Here is a 22714-nt window from a genome sequence, read left to right as displayed (position 1 = left end):
TCGGGCAGTGAACATTCGGGGGTCTGCAACTCGGGGCACAGCCAAAGCGAGCCGTGGGCTGGAAGACAGGCCCGCGCCTGGCCCGGCCTCCCCACATCGGGTCTGCGATCCTGAGGCCTCCTCCGGTGCACACAGCAGGGCAGGCAGGAGCCCCGAGGGCAGGGAGTCGGCGCCACAAAGCTGTTGGGGATGATCTCAGTGAACCCCGTTTAATAGTCTTCAGGCTGGTTGCTGTGCCTCCTCTCTCCCGCTTTGCCATCTGACATGAGCAAACTCTAATGTCTGTTCAACCTTTTAGGAAGAGGTGGTCTCCTAAAGCTTGGTGCTGTTTAAATCAGGGGAAGCATGGCAGATGAGCCCCCCAGGATCCAGGTCCTCCCGGCCTTGTACTCTGTACCCAGCTGCCTGCGTGTGCCGAGTGGCCCCGGGCAGAGTGCAGTTCCCGAGGGGGAGCGAGGGTGTTCCTGGCATTGTCGTTGGTCCAGCAGTGACACTTCCACCTTTGCTGGGGTGACCAGCCGTCAGTGCCACGTGCCTTGGCTCAGATCAGAGCACGGGGGCAGGGGAGGGGGGGCGATGGGTGTGGCAGAGCCCTGCTGGGAGGGAAGGGGGCCTGGGGATGGAGGGGTGGGGGGGTGGGCAGAGGAGCCAGGGATGTGACACGGGCACTCCAAGGAAGCTACCAGCCCTGCTCAGCCTGGAGCAGGGCTTCTCGACCTGGGGATCCTGGGGGCCTGGTTGCCCCCGACAGATGTACCGTAGAATGTGTGCATTCCCCTAGGAATCAGATTCCAGCAGGTTCCCCAGACCCCTAGCCACTGGCCCCTGGTGGAAGAGGGCAGGGCAGTTGCCTGCAGAGGCAGGCTCGCCTTCCAGGCTGCGTGGAGTGGTCCCCAGCGAGCTTTTTGTAGGGGCCGGTAAACATTTTATGGAGGCAGAGAATACCTCCTGAAACGCCCATGTCGTAAGTGTTTGCACAGTGAGTCTTCGCAAAGTGCCCCCAGGGTCCTTCCCGCCCGGCTTCCGGCAGCGCAGAGGGGTCTTACCCTCCACGGAGGATCTGGGGGGACCTGGGGCTGCCGGCTTCCTGCTCCTGCTGCAGCCCCAGACCCCAGTTCTCCACCTCCGTGAGACGGGGCATTCCTGTACCTGGCGTCGGGGGTGACTTCCGTCGTCAGTGAAGCCGTGGAAGTTCCTCTCCCTTCTGTGATGGCTCCTGCAGCTGAGTGGCCGAGGGAACCCTGAGCCGAGTGCACATAGCTTGTGGTGGGGAGAACCGTAAGGATGTTGAGGGGTTTTCTATCAGAATTGGTGTTTTGAAGACTGTGGACTCAACAGTCAGGAAAGTAGAACGAAAAGGAAAAAGCAGGTCACGTCCATCAGGAACCGAGGGAAGCAAAGTTAATGGTCACTGCAGCCAGGTTTGTATTAACTTAATATATGTGGGTGCTTAAACAGGTAGTAGGAGACTAGAAACAACCTAAATGCCCGCGTGCGGGATGAGCCATCTGGGCACTGGAACACTGTGCACCCCCGAGAGGGGTGCAGGGGCTGGTTACGCCCTGCATCTCTGGGGAAGGCACCATGTAAGCAGTGACTGGAGGGGCTCTTCTCTGGAGAGGAAAAGACATCTGCATCGTGTGTTGGGATGGCCCGGAAGGAGACTCCAGAAAGTGGGAACAGCGGGGGTGGGAGGGGTGGGGGAGGGGAGGGAGGATCTGCTGCCCTTTGTTCCCCAGACTCTGCGCGCCCACCGTGCAGTCTGTCCTGAGCTCTGTCTGTGTGTGTGGCTCTGGGGGTGAACAGCTGCTGGGGGATGGGGGCCCTCGCTCTCCTCTGGTGAGGGTCCCCCCAACTCCCCAGGCTTCCACGTTCTTTACATCTCAGGCACTGGGGGGCCCAGGTGTCAGTCTGGAGTTGTTAGGCTCTGTGGAAGGTTTTTGTGTGTTTGCTCCCCAAAGAGCCCCCAGCCGTGCCTTCGGAGGATCTTGTTTGAAGCCCCGCCCAGGGAGACCCGCAGACTGAGCCCTCAAGGTCACTGGGGACAGGCCGGGGTTGGGGGGGGAGGAGGGGAGGGTTGCACCGGGAGAGGGGTGGGTGGTCAGTGGAGTCCCCTTTCCCCACTGTTTGGGCTTGGAATTTGGGCGAGTTTTCCTTTTGAGCTGAGATGTTAAAGGAAGGTCTGGCTTTCAACGTGGTTTTCATTTTGTCTCTTTCCCAAAGCACACACTTTCCCAAAGCACACCGTTTTATGTGATTTCAGTTTTGCATGGGATTATTATGGTTTGTAAAGCATAATTCCTTAGGCATTGAGCATAGAGTAACAGGCTGGGGAATCAGACACAGAGAACAGCCCCGCTGCCTTTCACTGTCCGTGTGAGTGGGAGGGGAAGGGGCCGGAGAAATAGGAGGGAGGGGTCTTGCTTTAGGATCGGGATGCTCCAGTACTGGGAGCTTTCGGGGCGTTAGCTCATTTCAAACCCTGATTGCATGAGGCTGGACCTCTTCCCCTAGAAGGGTCTGTTATGATGACTTTCTCACATCTTGCCCCAGCCCTGCCTCCCAGGGAAGACGCAGGGCTCATACCTGAGCCAATGGGTTGATAGTTTCTTTACAGGTAGCAGAATGCTTGCAGAGGGGCCCCTGGATCCAGTGGGACCAACTCCAGCGCCATCAGCATCTGGGCGCTTCCTGGGAAGCAAAGAGGATGGTGGGGTGATAGAGCATTCGCTCCCTTTCTCTTTAAAGGCCCTGCTCTGACCTTGTGTTGGAGGGACACATCCTCTGGGGACTTCCAAGAAAAGAGCAGGGCAATGACATTTTCTGAGACTTTCCACGTCTGAAAATAGGGAACAAAAAAAGAGAAAAACACCTCAATGGAAAGGCTGACCATGGAATTTGAGGTGCTCTCCCAGAAATCTCTGCTGCGGACAGGGGCTGACAGTTTGGCTGGGTATCGACATCTCCTTGGGTGATGGTTTTCCCTCAGAACTTCGAGGGCCTGGCCCGCCTGTGGTCTTCATTCCCTGCTGTGGCAGAAAGCCAGCTGGTTTTCCGATTCCCGACCCTGGGCAGGTGATGTGCCTTTCTCCCTTCAAGAAGCTTCTCAGATCCTCTCTTTGTGTTCTGAAGTTTCTTTATTATGTACTTGGTGTGAGCCTGATTTTAGCCACCTGACATTCCTTGGGCCCTTTCGGCCTGGAAACTAGTGATTCTGGGAAATTTTCCTAAATTACTTCATAGGTGGCTTTCTTTCCAGTCTCTCTTCTGTTTCAAACTCCTGTCATTTAGGTGGATTTTCAGATCCCATGATCCCCTTTCTTTATCTTTTCCTCCCTCTTTTCTGCTTTGTCTTGTTTTTTTTGTTTGTTTTGTTTTGTTTTGCCACAGGATCTTAGTTCCCTGACCAGGAATTGAACCCGGGCCCCTGGCAGTGGAAGCGCCGAGTTCTAACCGCTGGACCATCAGGGAATTCCCTGTCTTGTCTTTTTTATCTGTTTCCTGAGGGAATTCCTTGACTTTCTATCATTGCTTTTTTTTGCTGGGTGTTTTTAATGTCTGCCCTTTTTTGTCTTCTGTATATTCCGTTTTGTAGGCTCTGTTCTTGTTTCATGAGGCCATGTCTTTTTTTTTAAACTTTTTTTCAAAAATTAATTTATTCGGCCCCCACTGTGCGGCATGTGGGATCTTAGTTCCTGGCCAGGGATCAAATCCACACCCCCTGCAGTGGATGTGCAGAGTCTTAACCACTGGACCGCCAGGGAAGTCCCGAGGCCGTGTCTTTTATTTCTGAGGATATCAATGAGTATTTTAAACTCTTCTGGAAATTGGCTTCTCTGTCTTTTCTTTCCCATTGTATTTTCCATTTGTTTCAGTCTCCACAGACCACAGTAGATGCTTGACACTAATAATTATGAGTGGGGGCCGTGGAGCTTGGCAGTAATGATTGTGAGTGGGGACTGTGACACTTGGTGGGGGTGATGGTGGGTTGGGACTCTGAAGCTGGTGGCAGCTCTGGACACAGGGCAGGTCTTTTTCGCTTGAGGCTATGCTGTGGGGTGACCGGGGGGGCTGGGGTCTCCCAATATCAGCATCTTTGGGTCCCTCCCCTTGGACTGGCCAGGTTGTGCAGGGAAGGGCTTCCCGGCCTCCTGCCTCGGGGGAGGATGTGGAAGGGGGTGCAGAGGGCGGCCGGAGCCTGTGCCACCAGGTTCCGTATGGACGTGACCCCTTCCCCCTGGTTCTGGGGGTGGCGCCCACATCCTTCCCCTGCCTGGCATCCCCATGTGGGCAAGGTGGGTAGGGGAGCAGGGGTTAGCATCCTCCCATGGCCCTCGCCCCGACCTCCGTAGTTTAGTGCCCCCAACCCCCCATTTTCAGAGGACCCGGGTGTGCGTTGGCTGTGGTGGCCAGTTCCTCTGCTGGTCCAGCTCCCCTGCGCCTACATCCCACCCCTTGCTGGCCGCTCACCCTGTCCAGCCTGGGAGCATTTCTTTGTCTCCTTTCCCTCTGCCTGTGCTTGATGATGCGCCTTTCTTACAAGTCCCTGAGCTGTGGTTTCAGGAGAAGAGGAGGTGGCAGCTGTGCGCAGCCCCATTTAGACCCCGAACAGCTGGCCCGTGGTGCTTGCCTGTCCCCACGGTGCCGTCCTCCCGCCCTGCAGCCATGGGTGCGGGGTGGCTCAAGGGTGAGGGCCTCCATGGGCCCCTGGAAGGGTCAGCAGGTGGAGGTGGATGTCACCAAGGATCAAGGCCGGGGATGAGTGGGAGTGGGTGAGGGGAACAGAGGAATGGGCCCGGGGGCTCAGAGGCTGCGAGGCTCCTTCCCCAGAGGATTCGGGAGTCCCTGGGAGGTGCCACTGCCCCATACCCTTGGTGTGGGGCACCCGGTGCCCGTCCACTGGTTGCCGGGAGCCCCCCAGCTCGAGCCGAGCGCTCCTGGGCCCAGGGGCCACCCGCTCTGAGCCCCGCGACATTCTAATTTCTATTTTTTCATGCTTTGGTGAGAAAAAACCTCTGTTGTCTTTGCGTGGGGCCCCTGCTTTGATAACCAGCGACAAACCTCCGCCCTACCCTGTTTTCTCATTTTCTTCAAACTTAGAATCGGGTCCTGGGAGACCCAGGCATGAATGTCGCCGGTTTGATGTGTCAGTCTTCTAACACGGGCGACAGCCTCCCGGCTCCCGGCTCCTGGCTGGGTGCTCAGATTAGGCCCAGAGTCCCTCAGCTCCACGGTGGTAACTCTCGCCATTCGTCATTTGGAAGTGACAAGTATGCGTCTTACTGAGCCCCTGGCGGGTGCTGTCAGGACCCTCAGCCTTCTGTATGGGACTGTGATGGGATGAAGCTATGGGTGGGGCCTCACATAGGCTGGCATTTATGTCACAGGAGGCTCCCTGGGTAATGGCCCAGGCCCCAGCGGCCGGGGTGCTGCCCTGTGAGGCTCCTGCTGCCCCCGACCCCTCCCTGCCCCCTCCTTCCCACCCCCCTCTGTCTGTTCTCTCCCCCACCACCCCCCGTATTCTCCCCCCTTCCCTCTCTGCACCCCCTCCTCGTGCAGAACTGCAGTAGGACAGCCATGTGCACACCGGGGTCCTTGGGGACCCTGGCGAGTCCATGAGGGTCAGTTACTGGGGTGTGAGGAGGCGGGAGGAGGGTCCCCCCGCCCAGGGCCTTAGCTGGGTAAAGAGCGCCTGGAGCTGGAGGGGCAGGACCTGAAGAGCACACAGTAGGTGCTTGTTCCTGGCAGCCAAGAGGAAGGCTCGGACGGACCTCGGGTGGGCGTGGCCCTTCTCTGCCCCCATGTTCCTGCCCCCTCGCGTGTGTTTATTTCTCCCCATCTCACTGTCAGCTGCTGCAGGGCCGGGCCAGGCGCTGGGCCGTGAGGCCACAGCCCTTCAGCCTGATTAGCTCGGAGCATGTAATTGTTCAGCCGTGGAAGACAGACTCTGTGAGCTAAAAGTGAGAAACCATTTTGCTCTGGGATTTTATGGCTTCAGTTGCTGGATCTAATCTAAGATCAGTGCCTTTCTTTTTAAACAACTAAAACCTTGGGAAATTGAAACCCTTAAAGTGTGCTTCCACTGCGGGCCAGGCTGTTTGGAAGCTCTAGGAAGTCTTATATCCATCCTACCTGGAACTTGGGCCACATCTTAGACGTGTCTCTGAGCTGCGTACAGCATGTGACTGCAGGTAGGTGTAGCGTATTGGGATGGGTTCAGTAAGAAAAAGGGCCCACCTGCACACCTACCACCACAAAAAATAGAAGAGAAAGTCACCCCCAAGCCTGGCCCTTTTGCATCTCCTGCCATAGGCCCTGGCGAGGTGACCAAGGATCTGACCCCTTCATTCCTTAGGTGTCATTTCAGGGAACTTCATTACCACGTTCCTCCATTTATGAGCGCCTGAGTTCATTAAAACGGAAAACCGGGACTTCCCTGGCAGTCCAGTGTTTAAGACTCCATGCTTCCACTGCAGGGGGCACGGGTTCGATCCCTGGTCAGGGAACTAAGATCTCACATGCTGCGGCATGGCCAAAACAGAACAAAACAAACCAGAAAACCTATGACCGTCCCCGGCACAACGTGTGAGATCCGTGGCTCGGGTTTAGAAGCTGGTACCTCTGTAGGAAGGAGACTTGGCGACCCCAGACAGCATGGGGCTGGTCCCTTTGTTGGGCCCCCGAGTCTCTTTTGAAGTGGGGTCCGGGCCTGGCCCGGCTGGGGGTGTGCATAGCTGGCCTAGGCCCACTGCTCAGGTCCCCAGGGGCTCTGGTGGGGGGCACGTTCCCCCGAGAGTGGTCGGCTCGGGCTGCAGCTGTGAAAGCAGGTGCAGCCTTGAGGAGGTGGAGCCCGAGGCCAGGCCTCTGTGTGCCAGGTTCTGGGTGCTTCCTGGCACCTGGTGAGAGTCAGATTCTGGCAGCAGGTGGTGGGGATGTGCAGCTTGCTATGCTCAGTAAAAAGCGGGACTGCAGTAAGTTTCCAGGCTGACACCTGTCTTCTGTCGGCTCAGGCTGCAGAAATATGGTACCAGGGACTGGGCGGCTTAAACAACAGGCATTTATTCCTCACACTTCTGGAGACTGGGAGCATGAGATCAGGGTGCCACTGGGGTCAGCTTCCTGTGAGGACTCTAGTCCTGGTATGTGGACCGCCAGCTTCCTGCTGTGTCCTCACATGGGGGCAGCGGGGGCAGGGGGCAGATCTGTCTCTGTTACTCTTCTGAAAAGGACACTAGTCCTCTAGGATTAGGGCTCCACCCTATGACCTCATTTAACCTTCGTCACCTCCTAATTCCTTCTCTGCAGATAGACACACTGGGGGGGTCAGGGCTTCAAGATACCTTGTGAAAATTATTCTGTGACTTAATCAAGGTTTGGCAAACTCTGTAAAGGACAAGATAGTGGATATTTGTGGATTTGGGGGCCATCCAGTTGCTGTGTAATTGCTCAGCTCTGCTGTAGCAGCACCACTGTGGCCGTGGGCAGGGCCGTGTGCTGGGCTGTGTGCCAATAAAACTTTATTTACAAAAACAGGTGGCTGGCCAGATTTCACAGTCTGCCCACCCCCAACCAACTTAAATGATATACTTGCTCAGTAAAGAGATTTAGAAAAACAAATACTACAAAATTGTTTGACACCCCCCTCCCCCCATTGAAAGAACCGTGGTTGTTTTTTTTTTTTTTTTGCGGTACGCAGGCCTCTCACTGCTGTGGCCTCTCGTGTTGCGGAGCACAGGCTCCGGACGCGCAAGCCCAGAGGCCATGGCTCACGGGCCCAGCCGCTCCGTGGCACGCGGGATCCTCCCGGACCGGGGCACGAACCTGTGTCCCCTGCATCGGCAGGCGGACTCTCAACCACTGCGCCACCCGGAAAGCCCCCGTGGTTGGTTTTGATGAATAACCTTGACTTTCCCTAAAGGTTTTTGGTCGCAGTTGAGGCTTTAATGTATTCTTGACTGTGAGTTTTGTATTTCTTCTGAAAACAGATCCATTGTAAGACCGTTTCTGTAGTTGAATTGGTGCTTAGGACCAAGGTTCACCAGCCCCTCACAGGGCCGTCGGGTGGCTCTTGTCACCTACCCAGGGGGTCCACAGAGGTTGACCTGTGGGTAGAGTTTTCCTGAGGCCTGTGCATGCGTGTGCGCATGCGCACGTTTTTCTCTCTGTGATGAAGCAGAGACGGTCTTTGTCTGGATTTCTCACATCCTTGGGTGAGATCCCTGGGAGGGGAGGAAAGGGCCTCGCTGGCTCGCCCGTGGCTTGTCAGGGCTGCACCCTTGCCCTCCTTGCCAGCCTTTTGCTCGGCAGGCAACTGGTATCTCCTTCTGGGGGGCATCCTGTCCCCCCTCTTCTTGGGGGGGGTGGGGGCGGAGCTCGTGTCTCCTCTCCGCTGTCACTTTAAACAGCTCGTTCCTCCCTCGTTAATTAACTTGGCGCCAGCAGCTCCACTGGGTGCCCTGTTAGGGGCTTTTTGAGGTGCACTTTTCGGGTCTGTCAGGCCCCGCCTTGATGAGAGGCTGCGTCAGAGAGCCAGTTCTACTCTGAGTGTTGGGGTGCCACCTCCCTCTGCTCGCATCACCTGGTGAGACCACCGTTCCAGGCCCAGAATCTGGGGGTGGGGCTGAGCCAATGGGGGCCAAGAGCCCTGTGGACGGGAGGCCGACCCCCAGCCAGGCGGGCAGGCCCAGTGTCGGGACCCACAGAGAGCGCAGCCTGTCTCGCATCCATAGAGGCTGGTGCTAGGACCCAGGCCATGAGCAGTGCATGTCCGCCCCCCAGTCCCCCGCCTCTTCCTTTACTCCTTCTGTCCCCAGATGGCCCCTCGGCACTAATGGGATCACCAGCCACCCCGCCTTGGCTGATTTGAGCAGGATGCTGAGCGTCCTCATTACCTAGTTGCTTGTGGAGCGCGAGCCCTGCCTCACGCCGTTCTGGTGGCTGAGTCTTGAAGGTACAGAGGGCCCCGGGGTGCGCTCAGGCTGCAGGGGGCCCTCAGGCCTCCTCCCTCCCCTTTGAGCCCGGTTTCCCCATCAGAACTAATGGCCAGGCCTGGTCCCGGGGAGAGCCCACTGCGGCTGGTCTCCGGTTGTTGGGGCTGCTGAGCTCAGGAGCTGGAGAGCAAGCAGCAGACACAGCCGCAGTGACTCCAGCAGGTCCTCAGGAAGGTCTGGGAGCCCGCCGGGCTGGAGGGGAGGACGCAGTCCCTCCCTGGGCGCTGCCCTGAGGGTTGTGCCCCAAGCCTCCGGCCTCCCGCCCTCCCTGAGCCCCATTTCCAGGACGGCCCTGCAGCTCAGAGCCTCCGTGCCTACTCGCAGGCCCGAAGTGAAACAGCGGCGTGGGCAGTTCTGCTGGGCAGGGGCCACAGATCAGAAGACAGTGGTGCAGGGTCCGTGGGGACGGTCTGGCGCGCTCAGCCCCTGGAAGTTGCTTTTAAGTAGCCGGATCTTTTCGCTGGTCTTAGCAAATTCTTTTGCCAAACTGTGAGCTGAAACAAGGCGATGGGGCTGTGGTGCTCAACTGCTTAGCCCACGGAGGTGACTGTTGCTGTGTCCTGAAACGGGGGCTGTCCCTCCTGTCCCCCACGACCCAAGGGGCCTTGCCTTCTTCCCACCATTTCCTCCCTGGTGCCCATGCCCCCCACACCTTGGTCCCCACCAGCGACAAACCCCACCACAACCAGAACCCCACGGAGACGTGAGGGTGGGTATTCCCAGCCCTGTGCCCTGGCTGGGTGAGGGGTGCGGGCCGGGCTCCGGGACACAGGCAATGTGCTCCGGGTCCCCTCCATCCCCTCCACGGTACACACAGGTGCTTTTTTTAATTACTTAAGGAAAAGCAATTGCAAGGCCGCTTGATACAAATCTCTTAAGCTGCTGTTGGTGTTGACGCCGCGGCCAGCCAGGAATCTGGAACCCGGGTGCCATCTGTGCTCTCGCCATCCACAGCCAAATTACACCGCCAGCCTTTCTCTGCTGCGCAGTTTCTCATTAACTGAATTGAGTTTGTGGGGAGTCGCTGGGTCATAAATATTCCCTCCCACTTGGTGTGGTCAGGCTACTGCTGTCCCCAAGTGGAGCTCCCGGATGTGGCCTGGGAGCAGGCAGGATGGGGGCCGCCCCCAGCAGCCTCAGGCTCCGGGTCATAAATATCCTGCTGTTTCTGAGCCAATTGAGGGAAGTCGGGAGGGGCTCGTGGGGGCAAGATACATAATCGCTGCATTCGATTAAGTCTTTTCCTTCCGCTTTCTTCATTTCCTTTGAGAAAGTGGCAGTGACGGGTGGTTGTAAACAGAGGCGAGATGTGCATTTAAAACGGAGACACGTTCATAATGTCCTTTGAAATTGCATGGGATGAAAAATGAACGCATACGCAATTCTAAATACATACACACGCGCGCGCGCACACACACACGTGCATACACACACATGCAGCCTGGAAAAAAAAATCCAGAGACACTTTTTAAGCTGTGGTTTGGGGAACGGCTTAAAAAGGGATAAGCCTGTTTATCTGACGGGGGTGTTTAGAGTCAGAGCTGCAAGGGCTGCAGTGCGGGTGTCCCTGAGGGGTGACTGCCCCACGGCCTCCTGTCGCAATGCTCAGGACAGGTTCGTCCCCCTAAGGAGGCAAGGACAGTGCCCCTTCAGAGGGAGGCGAGCTCGGCCCCCCAGGGTCAGGCCCACCCTGAGGTCCCTCGTGGAGCCATCCCTGGGGAAGCTCATCTCCCAGAAGGTGGCTGCCCACCGCCAGGTGCTGCTTTGTCCTCTAGAGTCTAGACCAAGAGCCGGCAAACCTCAGCCTATGCCGCATCCGGCCCTCTGCCTTTTTTGTAAATAAAGTTTTATCTGCACTCGTCTACACCCATTTGTTTACGAGTCCATCTTGCTGCTCCCAAGTGACGACAGAGCTGAGAGATTGTTAACAGAGATCAGTGACCCGCACAGCTGGAAGCATCTATCCTGCTTGGTCCTTTGTGGGCAGCTCGCCAGCCCTGCCCTAGACCAGTGGTCCCCTCGGTCTCTCCTTCCCTCTTGCTCTTGGCCTTAGCCCGCAGGTAACTAGGACACCAGGGCTGTCTGATTTCCTCCCCTTGACCGAGGGCTTGCCGTCCCAAGCCTGGCTTCTGCAACCCTTGCCTGGCTTCTCTGGCCCCCACCTCCTCTGGGACGGCTGTAGCGCCTTCTGCACGGGGCCCAGTCCTGGGGGCCACCGTGACCCTGTGGCATAGAGGGACAGGCTCCCGGAACGCGGGGTTTGCGTGTGGAGACGTCTTCACGGTCTAGACAGCAGAGGAGGGGGAGGAAGGACCCCATTTCAGCCCGTCCTCATTACGCTTGTTTGTCCCACGCTTGAAGGTCCCAGGCACAAGGGACTCTACTAGCCAGGCCAGCATTGGCTTGAGGCGAGTTCCGGCCGCCCTGGGGCCAGGTGCTGAGTCTCCTGGGTCCCCAGCCTCCTCTCCCAAAGCCCAAGGCAGGGACACGGGGGCGGGGGAGCACCTTCTTCAGATCACATTTGTTTCCTTGTTTGCTCTTTGGGGGCTGACAGCTTTTTCCCTCTTCCTAACTAACCTTTGGAATTACCGCTGTTAGAAGACATTCCACGTGCATTTTACCTGGTCGGGGGTACGCATAACTGACAGGAGGGAGATTTTGGTTTGAACTGACTGGAGGCGGCCGAAGCTCAGAGCATGTGGCCTCGGCTCCTGAGCGGCTGGGGGCACCGTGGTGGACCACGGTCAGGTGGGGGGCTGCGACTCTGTTGGGGAGGCCAGAGACTCCCACTGGGGGGATGTAGCAGCCTCACCTTCCCCCGCATCGGGATGAGAAGACCCCCTTTCCTGTCTCGTGAGAGAATTTCTAGGGAGGATGGGGTAGACTCGAGGCGCCCTGCGTGGTGTGGGGTGACTGGCCCGCGGGCTCAGTGGTCTTTCTCCTACCCGCACGCAGTGCACATGCCGGAAGGACATGGTCAAGATCTCCATGGACGTCTTTGTGCGCATCCTGCAGCCGGAGCGCTACGAGATGTGGAAGCAGGGCAAGGACCTCACGGTGCTGGACCACACACGGCCCACGGCCCTGAGCAGCCCTGAGCTGAGCACCTGGAGCGCCTCCCGGGCCTCGCTCAAGGCCAAGCTCCTCCGCAGGTGAGCCACCCAGCGAGCCCGGCCCACGGCTGGCCGGGCTGCAGGCTGTCCCCCCACCCTCTCCCCTCTCCTCTCCCTCCCCCTCCCCATCCTCTCCCTCCTCCACTTCTCCCTCTTTCAGAGGCAGAGTGTTTCTCGGGCCTGACTTCCTCCGCGGGCTGTTGGGGACCCACTGCCGTCGCTGCCTGTGTTGTCAGGGGACTCAGGCTCCCACCCACTCCTTGTCTACCAGCTCCTGGGAGGTGGGCCCTTTCTGCCCTCTCAGGACCCCACACACCGTCCCTCTCAGGCTTCCGGCTCACTATCGCGCCATCCCCGGTGTGAGAGCCCCGTTTCTGCATCGGGGCCGCGTGGCCCTTCTTGACTCTGAGCTATGGCAGGAGCTGTGGGGCACAGGCCCCGAGCTCCCTCCATGAGAGCCACGCCCCTGCCCCTTTGCGTCTGTAGATGCTTGTTCTGGTGCCTCGGATAACGTGTTGCTTGAATCCGCGGACACGGAGGTGACTACAGAGACCTCTCCCCCGGATGCCCTCTGCCACCCCATTCCATCTCAGAGGCCCCCCTTCTGGCCCAGCATGGTCCCTGCCCGGCCGCTGCCTGGTGTCCGGCGGGGAAGGAGAGGGCAGAGTGGCCGCCCCCTCTTGGCATCTGCGCCGAGGCCACCGGGATGTGGGTGGCGGAGCTGGGGATTGAGGGGCAGTGCCATGCGGCCTCGGAAGCGTCCGACTCCATCATGCTCTTTCTCTGGGAAACGTCCAGGCTCTCAGGGCCTGAGCTGTCTGTGGACAGGGTTCAAACAGATTCCTTCTTGGTGCCCAAGGAACGGTCGGCAGGTCCTCGCTGGGCCTGGGGTATGGCTGGAGCAGGCGGGGCGGCCCAGAGCATCCTCATGTTGGTGTTAGGGCTTCAAGGGCTCAGCAGGCTCTTCCTTGAGCACTTGGCTCCACGGCAGTCGCCCTGGACAGTAAGACATTCCGTAAACAATGAGCATGGCGAGTCTCAATAAAACTTTATCTATGGACACTGGCGTGGGAATTTCATATCACTTTCACATGCCACAAAATGTTATTATTCTTTTAACTTTTGAACCATTTAAAAACGTAAACATCCTGCTTAGCTTGTAGGCGGCACAAACAGGCTGCAGTCGGATCTGAGCCTCGGGTGAGGTTTCCATCTGTAGCCCTTGGTCACTGCTGGCGGGTCTTGTCCCCATTGGTCAAGGGCGGCGCCTCCCCCAGAACCTGGTCCCTGAGGGGTGGGGCCTTGGCCAGTGTGTTCCTTGGGCAGTGCATCCTTGGTGGCACCCCAGCGCTCTGCAGAAACTGGGAGAAATCATCCTGGCCAAGAGGTCACGCCCAGCCCAGAACCTTCTCCCCGCTGGGCCTGTTCTCCTTTCTGCGCGCCCTCATCCTTGTGTTTTCCCCACCCGAGGCCCCTCTCTGAGAATGTTCTCTCAGCTCCTGGGTGCTTTCCCATCTGCTCCTGACAGCCCGCGTGAAGGTGTCTCTCTTTTCTGATTTCTTTTGTTGTCTCTCCTTTTGACTTTCCGCGCTCTCCTGTGTGTTCCTCACGAAAAGCACCTTCTTGGTGAGGCTGATCCGCTGCAGCTCCCGCTCTTTCCCGAGGGAGGGAGCGGAGTGATCCTGCATTTGCATAATGGTTGACTGGTGATGGCTCAGACTAATTGGTCAACAGAGTGACAGCCAAGGACTGGGGCCTCATTCCAGGATGGAATGGGATTAGAGGCTGTCAGAGGAGCCTGCCCAGAGGACGGGGACCCGGCCGCCGGGTCTTGGCCGGAACCTTCTGTGCACAAAGAGCCCCATACCCCCTCCCTGTCCCCTCATCATGTTGCACGGCAGGCGTCCTTTCTGGAACGTCCCTCTCTCCCACCTCCCCTCCCTGTGTGCCGACCTGGGACTGAATAACAAATTAAGTCGTGTTCCCAAGGATGCAATTTTCTTTAAAGCCTTAGTATGTAAAATAAGGCTGCTTCCCCGACTTTTTAAAAAAGTCATTGGTTGTGGGGGGCTTTCTCTTAAGAGGCTGACTGGGGACTCACATTTGGAGGCCCAATGCCAAGCTGGAAGCCGCTGCCCCCGCCCCACCCACCGCCAGTGGCAGTGGCCCTCAGGAGTCGCTTGTGACTTTCTCTCCTGGCCACATGGCCAACCTGTCCTCGCCCAGCTGGGCCTTGTCTCCAGGGCTGCCAGCTCCCCTGAGCCTCCCTTGTTGGAGAGTTGGTTTGGGGGGAGGGGTGGCACCAGCCTAGTAGCATCCTTGACTCCTGCCAGATAGGGGATGGGGGCAAATCTGGCTCTGTCCCTAGACCAGGGTCTCCCCTCGGCACTGCTGACATCCTCTGTGGGTGGCTGTCCCAGGCACCGTGGGGGGTTGAGCAGCATCCCCACCCCCGCCCACTTGATGCCAGGAGCAGCCCCCCAGTGAGACGACCACAGATGTCCCCAGACATCTCCCAGTGTCCCTTCCCGAGGGCTTGGCATTGGGGTGGGCTCCTCGTCTGCCTGCTGTGGGCACCCTCCCGCGCCCCCTTCCCTGTGCAGCCTTGCCTGCTCCTCTGGGATGCTGCGTCTGTTCCTTGGTCCTCACTCAGACAGGCTCAGCCAGGCGCCCGCCCCTTGAGGGCCCAGCCTTCCTGACGGCCCCCTGCACCCCGCCCCAGATGTCACCTCAGAGCAGAGGCAGGTGTTGGCTCCTTTGGGAGAAAAGGACGCCCTCCCGTGGATTTACCTTCCACGCCTAGGTCTTGTCAGGTGAACTGACCCCGCCTCATGCCAAACAGGGCCCGTAACCTGTGACCTTCTTGTCCGTGCCGCGTGGCCCCCTCGCCATCGCCGCCAGGTGGGACCCCTGCCCAGCTGGCGTCTTCACCTTGCTCCCCTCCCCTGCTCCTGCCTCCCTGAGCAGCCTTCCTCCATGTGCAGCCTTCCTCCATATGCAGGATGTGTTTTCTTCTCGGCTCCTGATTATTTTCAAGGAGAGCTTCAAGGAATGCTCCGCGTTGCCCACGTGTTCCAGCAGGTGTGCACTCTGCTGGACACTCACACGCACCCTGTGCAGAGCATCTGAGTAGCCGGGCTTAGAGGGAAGTGGGGGAGGGGAAGCGTGCTCCTCTCCGGACCCACGGCGCCCCATCCCTCCCCAGCTTCTGCTGCTCCCCCTGGCGGGACCTCCAGCTTCCCACGCAGGAGGCTAGAGCCCGCTAGCCCTGCTCGCCCAGCCCAGCAGCTCCCGCCCACCACCTCTCCACCTCCCATCCTCGGTCACCGTGGAAACAAGGAGCCAGGGAGCACATCCCTGCCCCCTCTGCTGCCCCCAGACCTGCGAGGAGCCAGTCTGGTCTCCCCTCTCCCCGTGTGCCTGATGCCCTGGCCAGGCTGTACACGACTGCACCTCCAACCCACTCCTTCCAGCCACCCTGACCCTGCCGCGCTCCTGAGCCCTTTCCCCCAGTGCAGCTCCTGTCCACTCAGAAGGGGCCATGACTATGGGGCCTGCCAGCCCCTGCGGCCCCAGGAGCTTGTTGTCCCTGTGACTTCACCAGAAAACCCACCGAACGCCACACCTACTCGCCGTGGGTCAGGGAACGCTGGAGGAAGGGGCTGCGACTCCTGGCCAGGAAGCCCCAAGTCCCCCCCAGGGAGTCAGAGTTCTGGGCAACAGCCCCGCCTTGGGATACCCAAGGGGTTGTGTGCCCTGGGCCCCTCAGTGAGCCCCCTCACCCTGCCTTCCTGCCACCTGAGGTTCAAGGACACCTGCTCCCATCTTGGAAATATCAATGTAGGGATTTGGACTCAGTACCAATACTCGTTTCTTGTCATCTTCGCCAAGTGACATCCCGTTAAGCCTGGCAGGTAAAGTGCACGTTTGTGTCCACCCTGCTCTGAAACGCCATGAAAACGACTGTAAAGGAGGGGCAGGGAAGAGGAGAGGGGACGAGCAGCATCGGCAGACTCCGAAGGAAGGAAAAGAGGGGCAAGTGACACCTGACTTTACAGCACAGAGAAAACTCGAGTCCATGGACCTGCAGACGGGGAGTGGGCTGGTTCACGCCACAAGGCCTGGGACTCAGGCACGGGCGCCTGCTGGAGCGGGGACCGCGGTGTGCTGGAGGCATCGCTGAGCTCAGGGCCTCCTCCTCCACCCCATCCCCCAGCAGAAGGCGCTGGCCCTACTGCTGGGGAGATCGGACCTGCCAGCCTCACATCCCCAACCGCAGGCCGGATCAGAGTGGCCCAATGGAACAAAGCCACACATGTGATATCGGGGGTCCCCCGTGAAGTGACAGGGCTCCCACCTGCCCACTCCCCTTCTAGGAGCCCTGCTTACACACAGCTACCAGCGAACATGTTAGTCCCTTGTACATCACAGCCAGGGGTCCCTAAACCCCTGAGGAAACTCAATGTGAAAGAGTCTCAAACAAATAAAAGAAAAGCGGGACCCCACAGGAGAGGCCATGCAGTGAGCAGAAGAAAACTAACTTCTGCGAGAGGGCAGGTGACTTGGCATTTATGGAAGAACCTGCTGTATAAACAAAAAGGCTTTTAGCAAAGAGATGGCTCTTGGACATTTAAAAGAGAGCAAAGGACTTCGCTGGTGATGCAGTGGTTCGGAGTCTGCCTGCCAATGCAGGGGGCACGGGTTCGTTCCCTGGTCCGGGAGGATCCCACATGCCACGGAACAGCTGAGCCACAACTGCTGAGGCTGTGCCTTGTTGTGCGCCACAACTACTGAGCCTGTGCCCTGGAGCCTGCAAGCCACAAGTGCTGAGGTCCATACGCCTGGAGCCTGTGCTCCACAACGAGGGGGGGCTGCCGCGGTGAGAGGCCCGCGCACTGTGGCGAGGAGTGGCCCCCACTCGCTGCAACTAGAGGGAGCCCATGCACAGCAATGAAGACCCAACGCAACTTTAAAAAAAAAATTTAAAAGAGAGCAAAGAAATGTAAGAGGTGGGTTGGGAGCCAGCTTGAGGAAATCTAGAATGCAGACTTTTCACAACTCAGGTTAAACAGAAGATTGCAAAGCCTCTGGAACAAACAGGTCAGCAGGGCCCAAACAGCACTGGACTTGGCGATCATGATGCTACAAGCTAATAGACAAAGGACAAGGGTCTTAAAGGTCAGGAGAGCAATCATTTCAGCCCAGAAATACCCAGCCAAATTACCAACTTCTTATGGGAAGGGAATAAAGATCTTTCTGGACAAGCAAAGTCCCAGGTTCCCCCTCCTTTCTGAGAAAGCTGCTGGAGGATGTGTTCAAGCTAAACAAGGGCATCAACCAAGGAAGACATGGGATCAAGGAAACCAGATCCAACTCAGGAGAGTCCAAGGCAGTCTCAAGATAAGAGGAGGGCCTCGGGGTGTCATTGAGGAGCATGTGACCCCTGCCTAGGAGGCCACACCAAGATCTTGGAGATAACCAGGAAAGCTAAGCGTCTAAGAGAGGGGGCCAGTTACTGACTCCAGAAGGAGCGAGCAAAGAATGCAGTGTGAGCAGCTCTGTTGCTCACGGATGAACTATATTTACAGGATCAGAAAAATGTAATATAGAATCTCACCACAACCAAAATGGCAGAGAAGCCAGGAGGGGTTGAGGTGGGCAGGATGGCCACAGTCTAAGTGTCTGTGCTGGCAACTCAGCAGAGAAGCCAGAACCAAAAAACAGCAGCAGCGTGAGGAGACACATGCAAGTCAATACAAGAAGAAATGGCTAAAAGAGGGGAAGGCATCGCATCTGGGAAGTGGGCCCAGGGGATGCTGTTACAGCCAGACTGCGATTAGGGTGTGTGCACAGCTCCCCACAGCTGTCAGCAAGTCAACCCCAGATTCCCCCGGTGTTATTTCCCAGCTTATGTTCTCACAAAAGAGATTCTCCTTTGCATGCCGACGTTCACCTCGCTTTCCCCTCTGCAGTAGGGCCTGTCCCTTCGCCTACGTCTCTGCCCCTAGTTCCACCCATTCGGGGGTGGGGGTGGGTCCCTGCGTTAGTGCAGCCCGGTGGCTGCTGGGGGTTTGGTGCTGGGGGCAGAGCTCTGAGCCCACTGGTGTGTCGGAGGCCGAGGAAGGCCTGGGCTCTCTGGGGACCCTGAGGCGGGTAGGGGCAGAACCCAGTTCCGGGTTGGTGGGGGTGGGGGAGGGCTGGAGAGGGGGTGAAGAGCCGGGCAGCTACAGGAAACCGAGGCCGCTACAGGAAACCGAGGCCAGGTGAGTTGGCGGTAGGAGGGTGCCCCTCTGCTGGGTGCTGGGGCCAGCATGGGGGTTTGCTTGTGGGCACCCGGCCCTGCAGCATTCCCAGACCCCAAGAGAAGCCTCCGGATGACAGCTGGGGAAAAGCCCGGAGCTTCCCGCCTGTGTCCGCATTGGGGCTGCACCCGGCATTTCCCAAACTCACTCGGTGTGGAGAGTGTACCCGGGGAGGCCTGAGTCTTTCGTGCCCCCTCCCGCCCCCATCTGTTGCCGACTCCCCCGCCCTGTCCCCGCCCGCCTGTCCTCCTGCACCCCTCCCCCTCGCAGTGCGCCCTTGCACGCCATGCTGTGTGTGATGCCATGCCTCTGCCCATGACGTGCCCTCCCCGGAATGCTCCCTGCTTTCCACCTTTGGTCATCAGGGTGGTTCATGCTGCAGACATCAAGTAGGGATTGTCATGTGCCAGGCATTGCCTGGGCTCAGGGCACAGAGCCAGGGGCCCTCGAGTTAGGCAGCTGAGCAGGAAGGGACAGGCAGTGGTTAGCGGTTAGCGTCAGGGGACAGTTAGAAGGAGGCACCCCCGGGGCCAGCAGCGTCGGGCAGGGAGGCAGCAAGGAAGCCGTGAGCCCCCAGCGTCCTGCTGCAGACGCCCCTGGGAGGAGATGGGGGTCCTGGCATCTGGAGCCCTCGGGGCCTCCCTGCCCACCCGTCCCCAGTCAGACAGCCCTGCTTCCCCTTGGTGAGTGCTTGGTCCTTGGAGGTGCGGCTGCCAGGGACCCTGTAGGGTCTCCTTATAAGGTCTTGGTGTCTGACCCCACTGGAGCCACATGGAGAGCTCCCTGGGGGAGGGAAGCCACGGCCAGCGCCAACAACTCTCTCCAAAACAATCCCTCGGCTGTGAGACCCGGAACCTGTGGCTGTCCTGGTGTCCCCTGCCCAAGGCTGAGCCTCTTCACCGCCCTGGCCCCTGCATCAGCTCCTGGGCCAGTCACATACCTCCTGAGGTCTCAAAGCTGCACTGTCCCCTCCCTGGAAAGTTTCCAGGAACCGGCAAGGACGTCCCCCCAGGACCCGGCAGGGGTGCCCTGGCCACTAACCTGCAGCCCCCCTCCTTTTGTCGCTTTCCTTTCTTCCTTTTTAACCCCAATTCCCCCTCGTTTTCACTAAGAAGCCACAGCTCAGCTTCAGCGGGGATTCTCACTTGGGGCCTGAGGACCGCCCTCCATCCCGTCCGGGGGCTGTCGCAGCCCCTGAGCCCGGGGCCCTGCCCTGGAGGCTGGCGTGGGCAGGAGGTGAGGGGGGCCGGGGCGCAGCTTAGAGAAGGGGCCACCGCGGGCTCTGGGCTCGGAGCTCCTGCAGGTGGAGAGGACGCAGGGAGAGCCCGGGGCCCCGCGAGGCCCTGTGGCGAAGCGTCTAGGGAGTTAACACAAGTCCTAGAGAAAAACCCCCTGACGTTTACGTTCTAGACAAATTAGTCTGAAAGAAAACAGACACTGGAAAAAGACTGAGGAGGAGAGGAAACCAAGTCTAGAGAGGAAGAAAGAGCAGACCAGGAGGCCGGGGCTGTCGTAAGTGCACCTTTTGTCTGTCGCGCAGGCATTTTCCACGAGCTGCTGTTTCCATCTGAGCCCACGCTCCCCGTGTCTCCCGCCCCACCACACAGAGGCTCCTGGAGCCCGTCGTCCCGCCATCCCATCTCCAGCTGCCATCGGCACGCGCTTGACACCCCCCTTGCCGTCCCCTCCCCTCCCCCAGGCCTCTCTCCCTCCACCGCCCCTGCCCCCAGGAGCCAACCCCACCCAGGGCCCCCGCTTCCTTGGGCCTCCTGGGGGGCTCTGTCTGCTGGACAGGGCGCACAGCCCAGGGCTTCTCCCCTCCGTTGTTTCGCCTCCCGTCTGATGAGCCTCCCTCTCCAGGTCTCACCGGAAGCGGAGCCAGCCCAAGAAGCCCAAGCCGGACGACCCCAAGTCTCCTGGCGAGGGGGCAGCTGGGACGGCCCTCCTGGAGGAGGCCGGTGGCGGCATGAAGGAGGAGGCCACACCAGAGGCCGACCCCGAGGAGGAGGAGGAGGAATCCCAGCCGCTGCCGCAGGGCCGGGAAGCCGAGGGCTCCGAAGGTCAGTCCTGCTTGGTGCCTATGCTGGCCAGGCCCCGTGCTTTCAGAATCCGATCCATGTGCCTTGTGGGCAGGGAGGGTGTTTTCTAAAAATGTGCATTCTGGGAGTGCTGTGAGAAGTCCCTCTTCTCCCAGAAACTGAAGAGAGGCTGTCCCAGTCCATCCAGCTGCTGAAACAGAATCCACAGGTGGGCAGCTTGAAACAACGGGCTTTATTCCTTGGTGCTGGAGGCTGGGAGATCAGGGTGCTGGTGTGGCCTGGTGCTGGCGAGGGCCCACCTGCCGGTTTGCATGTGACCTTCTGTCACTATGTCCTCAGGGGGAAGAGAGAGCCAGTGAGCCCTCTGGCCTCTAAGGTCACTGATCCTTAGCCAGGGCCCCACTCTCATGACCCAGTCACCTCCCAACCAGCCCACTGAGGGCTGGGCTTCAGCATGAACTTGAGGGGACGCAGACACTGAGTCCGTAACAGAGGTGTTCTCTGCTCGGTTGGGAAAGGGGATGGCCTGCTGTTTGCAGCCAGATGCTGGACGTGCCTGCGGTGGGGATGCCCCACCTGCAGGCTGGCGTTGAACAAAAAAAATGTATCTGGGCACCATGGTGGGTGTGTCTCAGAACCGTACCATTTACACTGCCTGGGGCCCGTTAGTCGCGGAATATCACTCCGTGAGTGTTTGAACGTTCCCCACTCCCATGTTTTACGGTGCTCCTTTTTCTTTTCCACGGCTGGTTTCATTTTCCTAATTTGCAGCTTCAGCTGCTCACACGTTTGCACCTAGCAGCTGCCCCCCAGGTGTAAAGGAGGGGCTGGGCGGGGCTGGGGGGGCTGGTGGCAGATTGCCAGGCAGCAGTGCCTCAGGCCCCCATCACGGGCCGTAGGTGGCTGGAGGGCTCCTCTTCGGGACTGTGTCTTGGAGCAGGTGAGCCCGCACAGCTCTGCCCGGCTTGGGGTCAGGCCCTCCCCGGGGTGCTCGTGGCTGGTGTCACAGATGATGTGGCATTTGAGGTGACTGTCCACCAGGCACCGAGAGGGGTAGGCGCATGCCCCTGATGTCCCCACGGGCTGGAAGGGGGAGTGTCCCTGCGGGGGGCCCCCAGGAGCTGGAGGCAGGGAAGACTGGAAAGTTTCCCGGGTAAATTGCGTGCTGGCCTGTCCCAGACAGCCTGGCATGCCACTTGCCTGGTGGGCATCACGCAACAGCCCGCTCCACACGGGAGGGTCTGGACAGTCTGGGGAGGCAAGACACAGGCGGCGGGGGGCGGGGAGGGGGTGTGCGTCGGCACAGTCTGTGCGCAGGCACGATCACCCCGTGGAAATGGACCCAGAGGCTGAGGCCTGGTGACACAGGGAGCTAGCGGAGTTGCCCGAAACGCGCTGGACACACAGAGCCGCACCACACTTGTCACGTACGGGTGTTCACAGAACACATGGTTTTGAAGAATATCCTACCTATAATGAAAGCATCCAGAGGGTGATGCAGGCTGGAACAGACGTAACAGAAAATAAAATAACTTTGTGGAGAAAATTAAGAGACGTTTTTGAAAGACAAGGAGGCGCTGTAACATAAACGGGGCTGCACGTGTTAGGGGGGCTCCCTGCAAAGGTGCTGGCCAGCGGCCTTGGGGGATGTTGATTTCGACGCAGCCGGAGGGAGCAAGGCCCAAGGAAGAGGGGTCGGGAGAGGTCAGGGCTATGTGACCGGCCAGCGGCCTGCAGGCGGGAGCAAGGACACTGTCCTGGGCTGCAGTGAAGGCCACTGCTCTTCCCTGGGGTGACCCTCACACGCAGCCCCGAATGTCACACGGGCACCCACGCCCCATGTCCCGTTTACTTAAAGTTCAGAAAACACGCCAGGCAGACACTGGGCTGTTTAGGGAAGCATCCGAGTCTGCTGGGTCTGCCATGTGACAAAGTACCCGACACAGGGCTTCAGGAACCGAGGTTCATTGTGTCTCGGTCTGGAGGCCAGAAGTCCGAGGTCAGGGTGTGGGCAAGGCTGGTTCCTTCTGAGACCACGAGGGAGGGTCTGTTCCAGGCTTCTCTCCTTGGCTCGTAGACGGCCACCTTCACGCTCACACGGCCTCTCCCTTTGTGCCAGTCTGTCTGCATTTTGCCTTTCAGAAGGACACCGGTCACATTGGATGAGGGCCCACCCTAATGACCTCATCTTATTAACTCATGACATTAGCAATAACTATTTCCAAATGTGGCTGCATTCTGAGGCCCCGGGGTTAGGACTTCCACATAGG

General features: G+C 58.9%; 1 protein-coding gene across 4 annotated transcripts in view; it reads left to right on the top strand.

Moving 5' to 3' along the window:
* KDM4B (lysine demethylase 4B) overlaps nt 1-22714 on the top strand; it is a 140156-nt gene that overhangs the window by 96196 nt on the left and 21246 nt on the right. For 2 of the 4 annotated variants that reach the window (XM_060094404.1, XM_060094403.1), the window contains exons 10-12: nt 11946-12142; nt 19816-19917; nt 20266-20465. In XM_060094404.1, coding sequence (XP_059950387.1) covers nt 11946-12142; nt 19816-19917; nt 20266-20465 — 499 coding nt within the window. Of the gene's footprint in view, nt 1-11945; nt 12143-12589; nt 13146-19815; nt 19918-20265; nt 20466-22714 lie in introns of those variants that run through there. The other 2 variants (XM_060094405.1, XM_060094406.1) reach the window with 2 other exon arrangements.

The sequence above is a fragment of the Mesoplodon densirostris genome, chromosome 3 (assembly GCF_025265405.1).
Source record: "Mesoplodon densirostris isolate mMesDen1 chromosome 3, mMesDen1 primary haplotype, whole genome shotgun sequence".
Taxonomy (NCBI): domain Eukaryota; kingdom Metazoa; phylum Chordata; class Mammalia; order Artiodactyla; family Ziphiidae; genus Mesoplodon; species Mesoplodon densirostris.
Note: the sequence above shows the minus strand (reverse complement) of the source record. Positions and strands in the feature narration are given on the sequence as shown.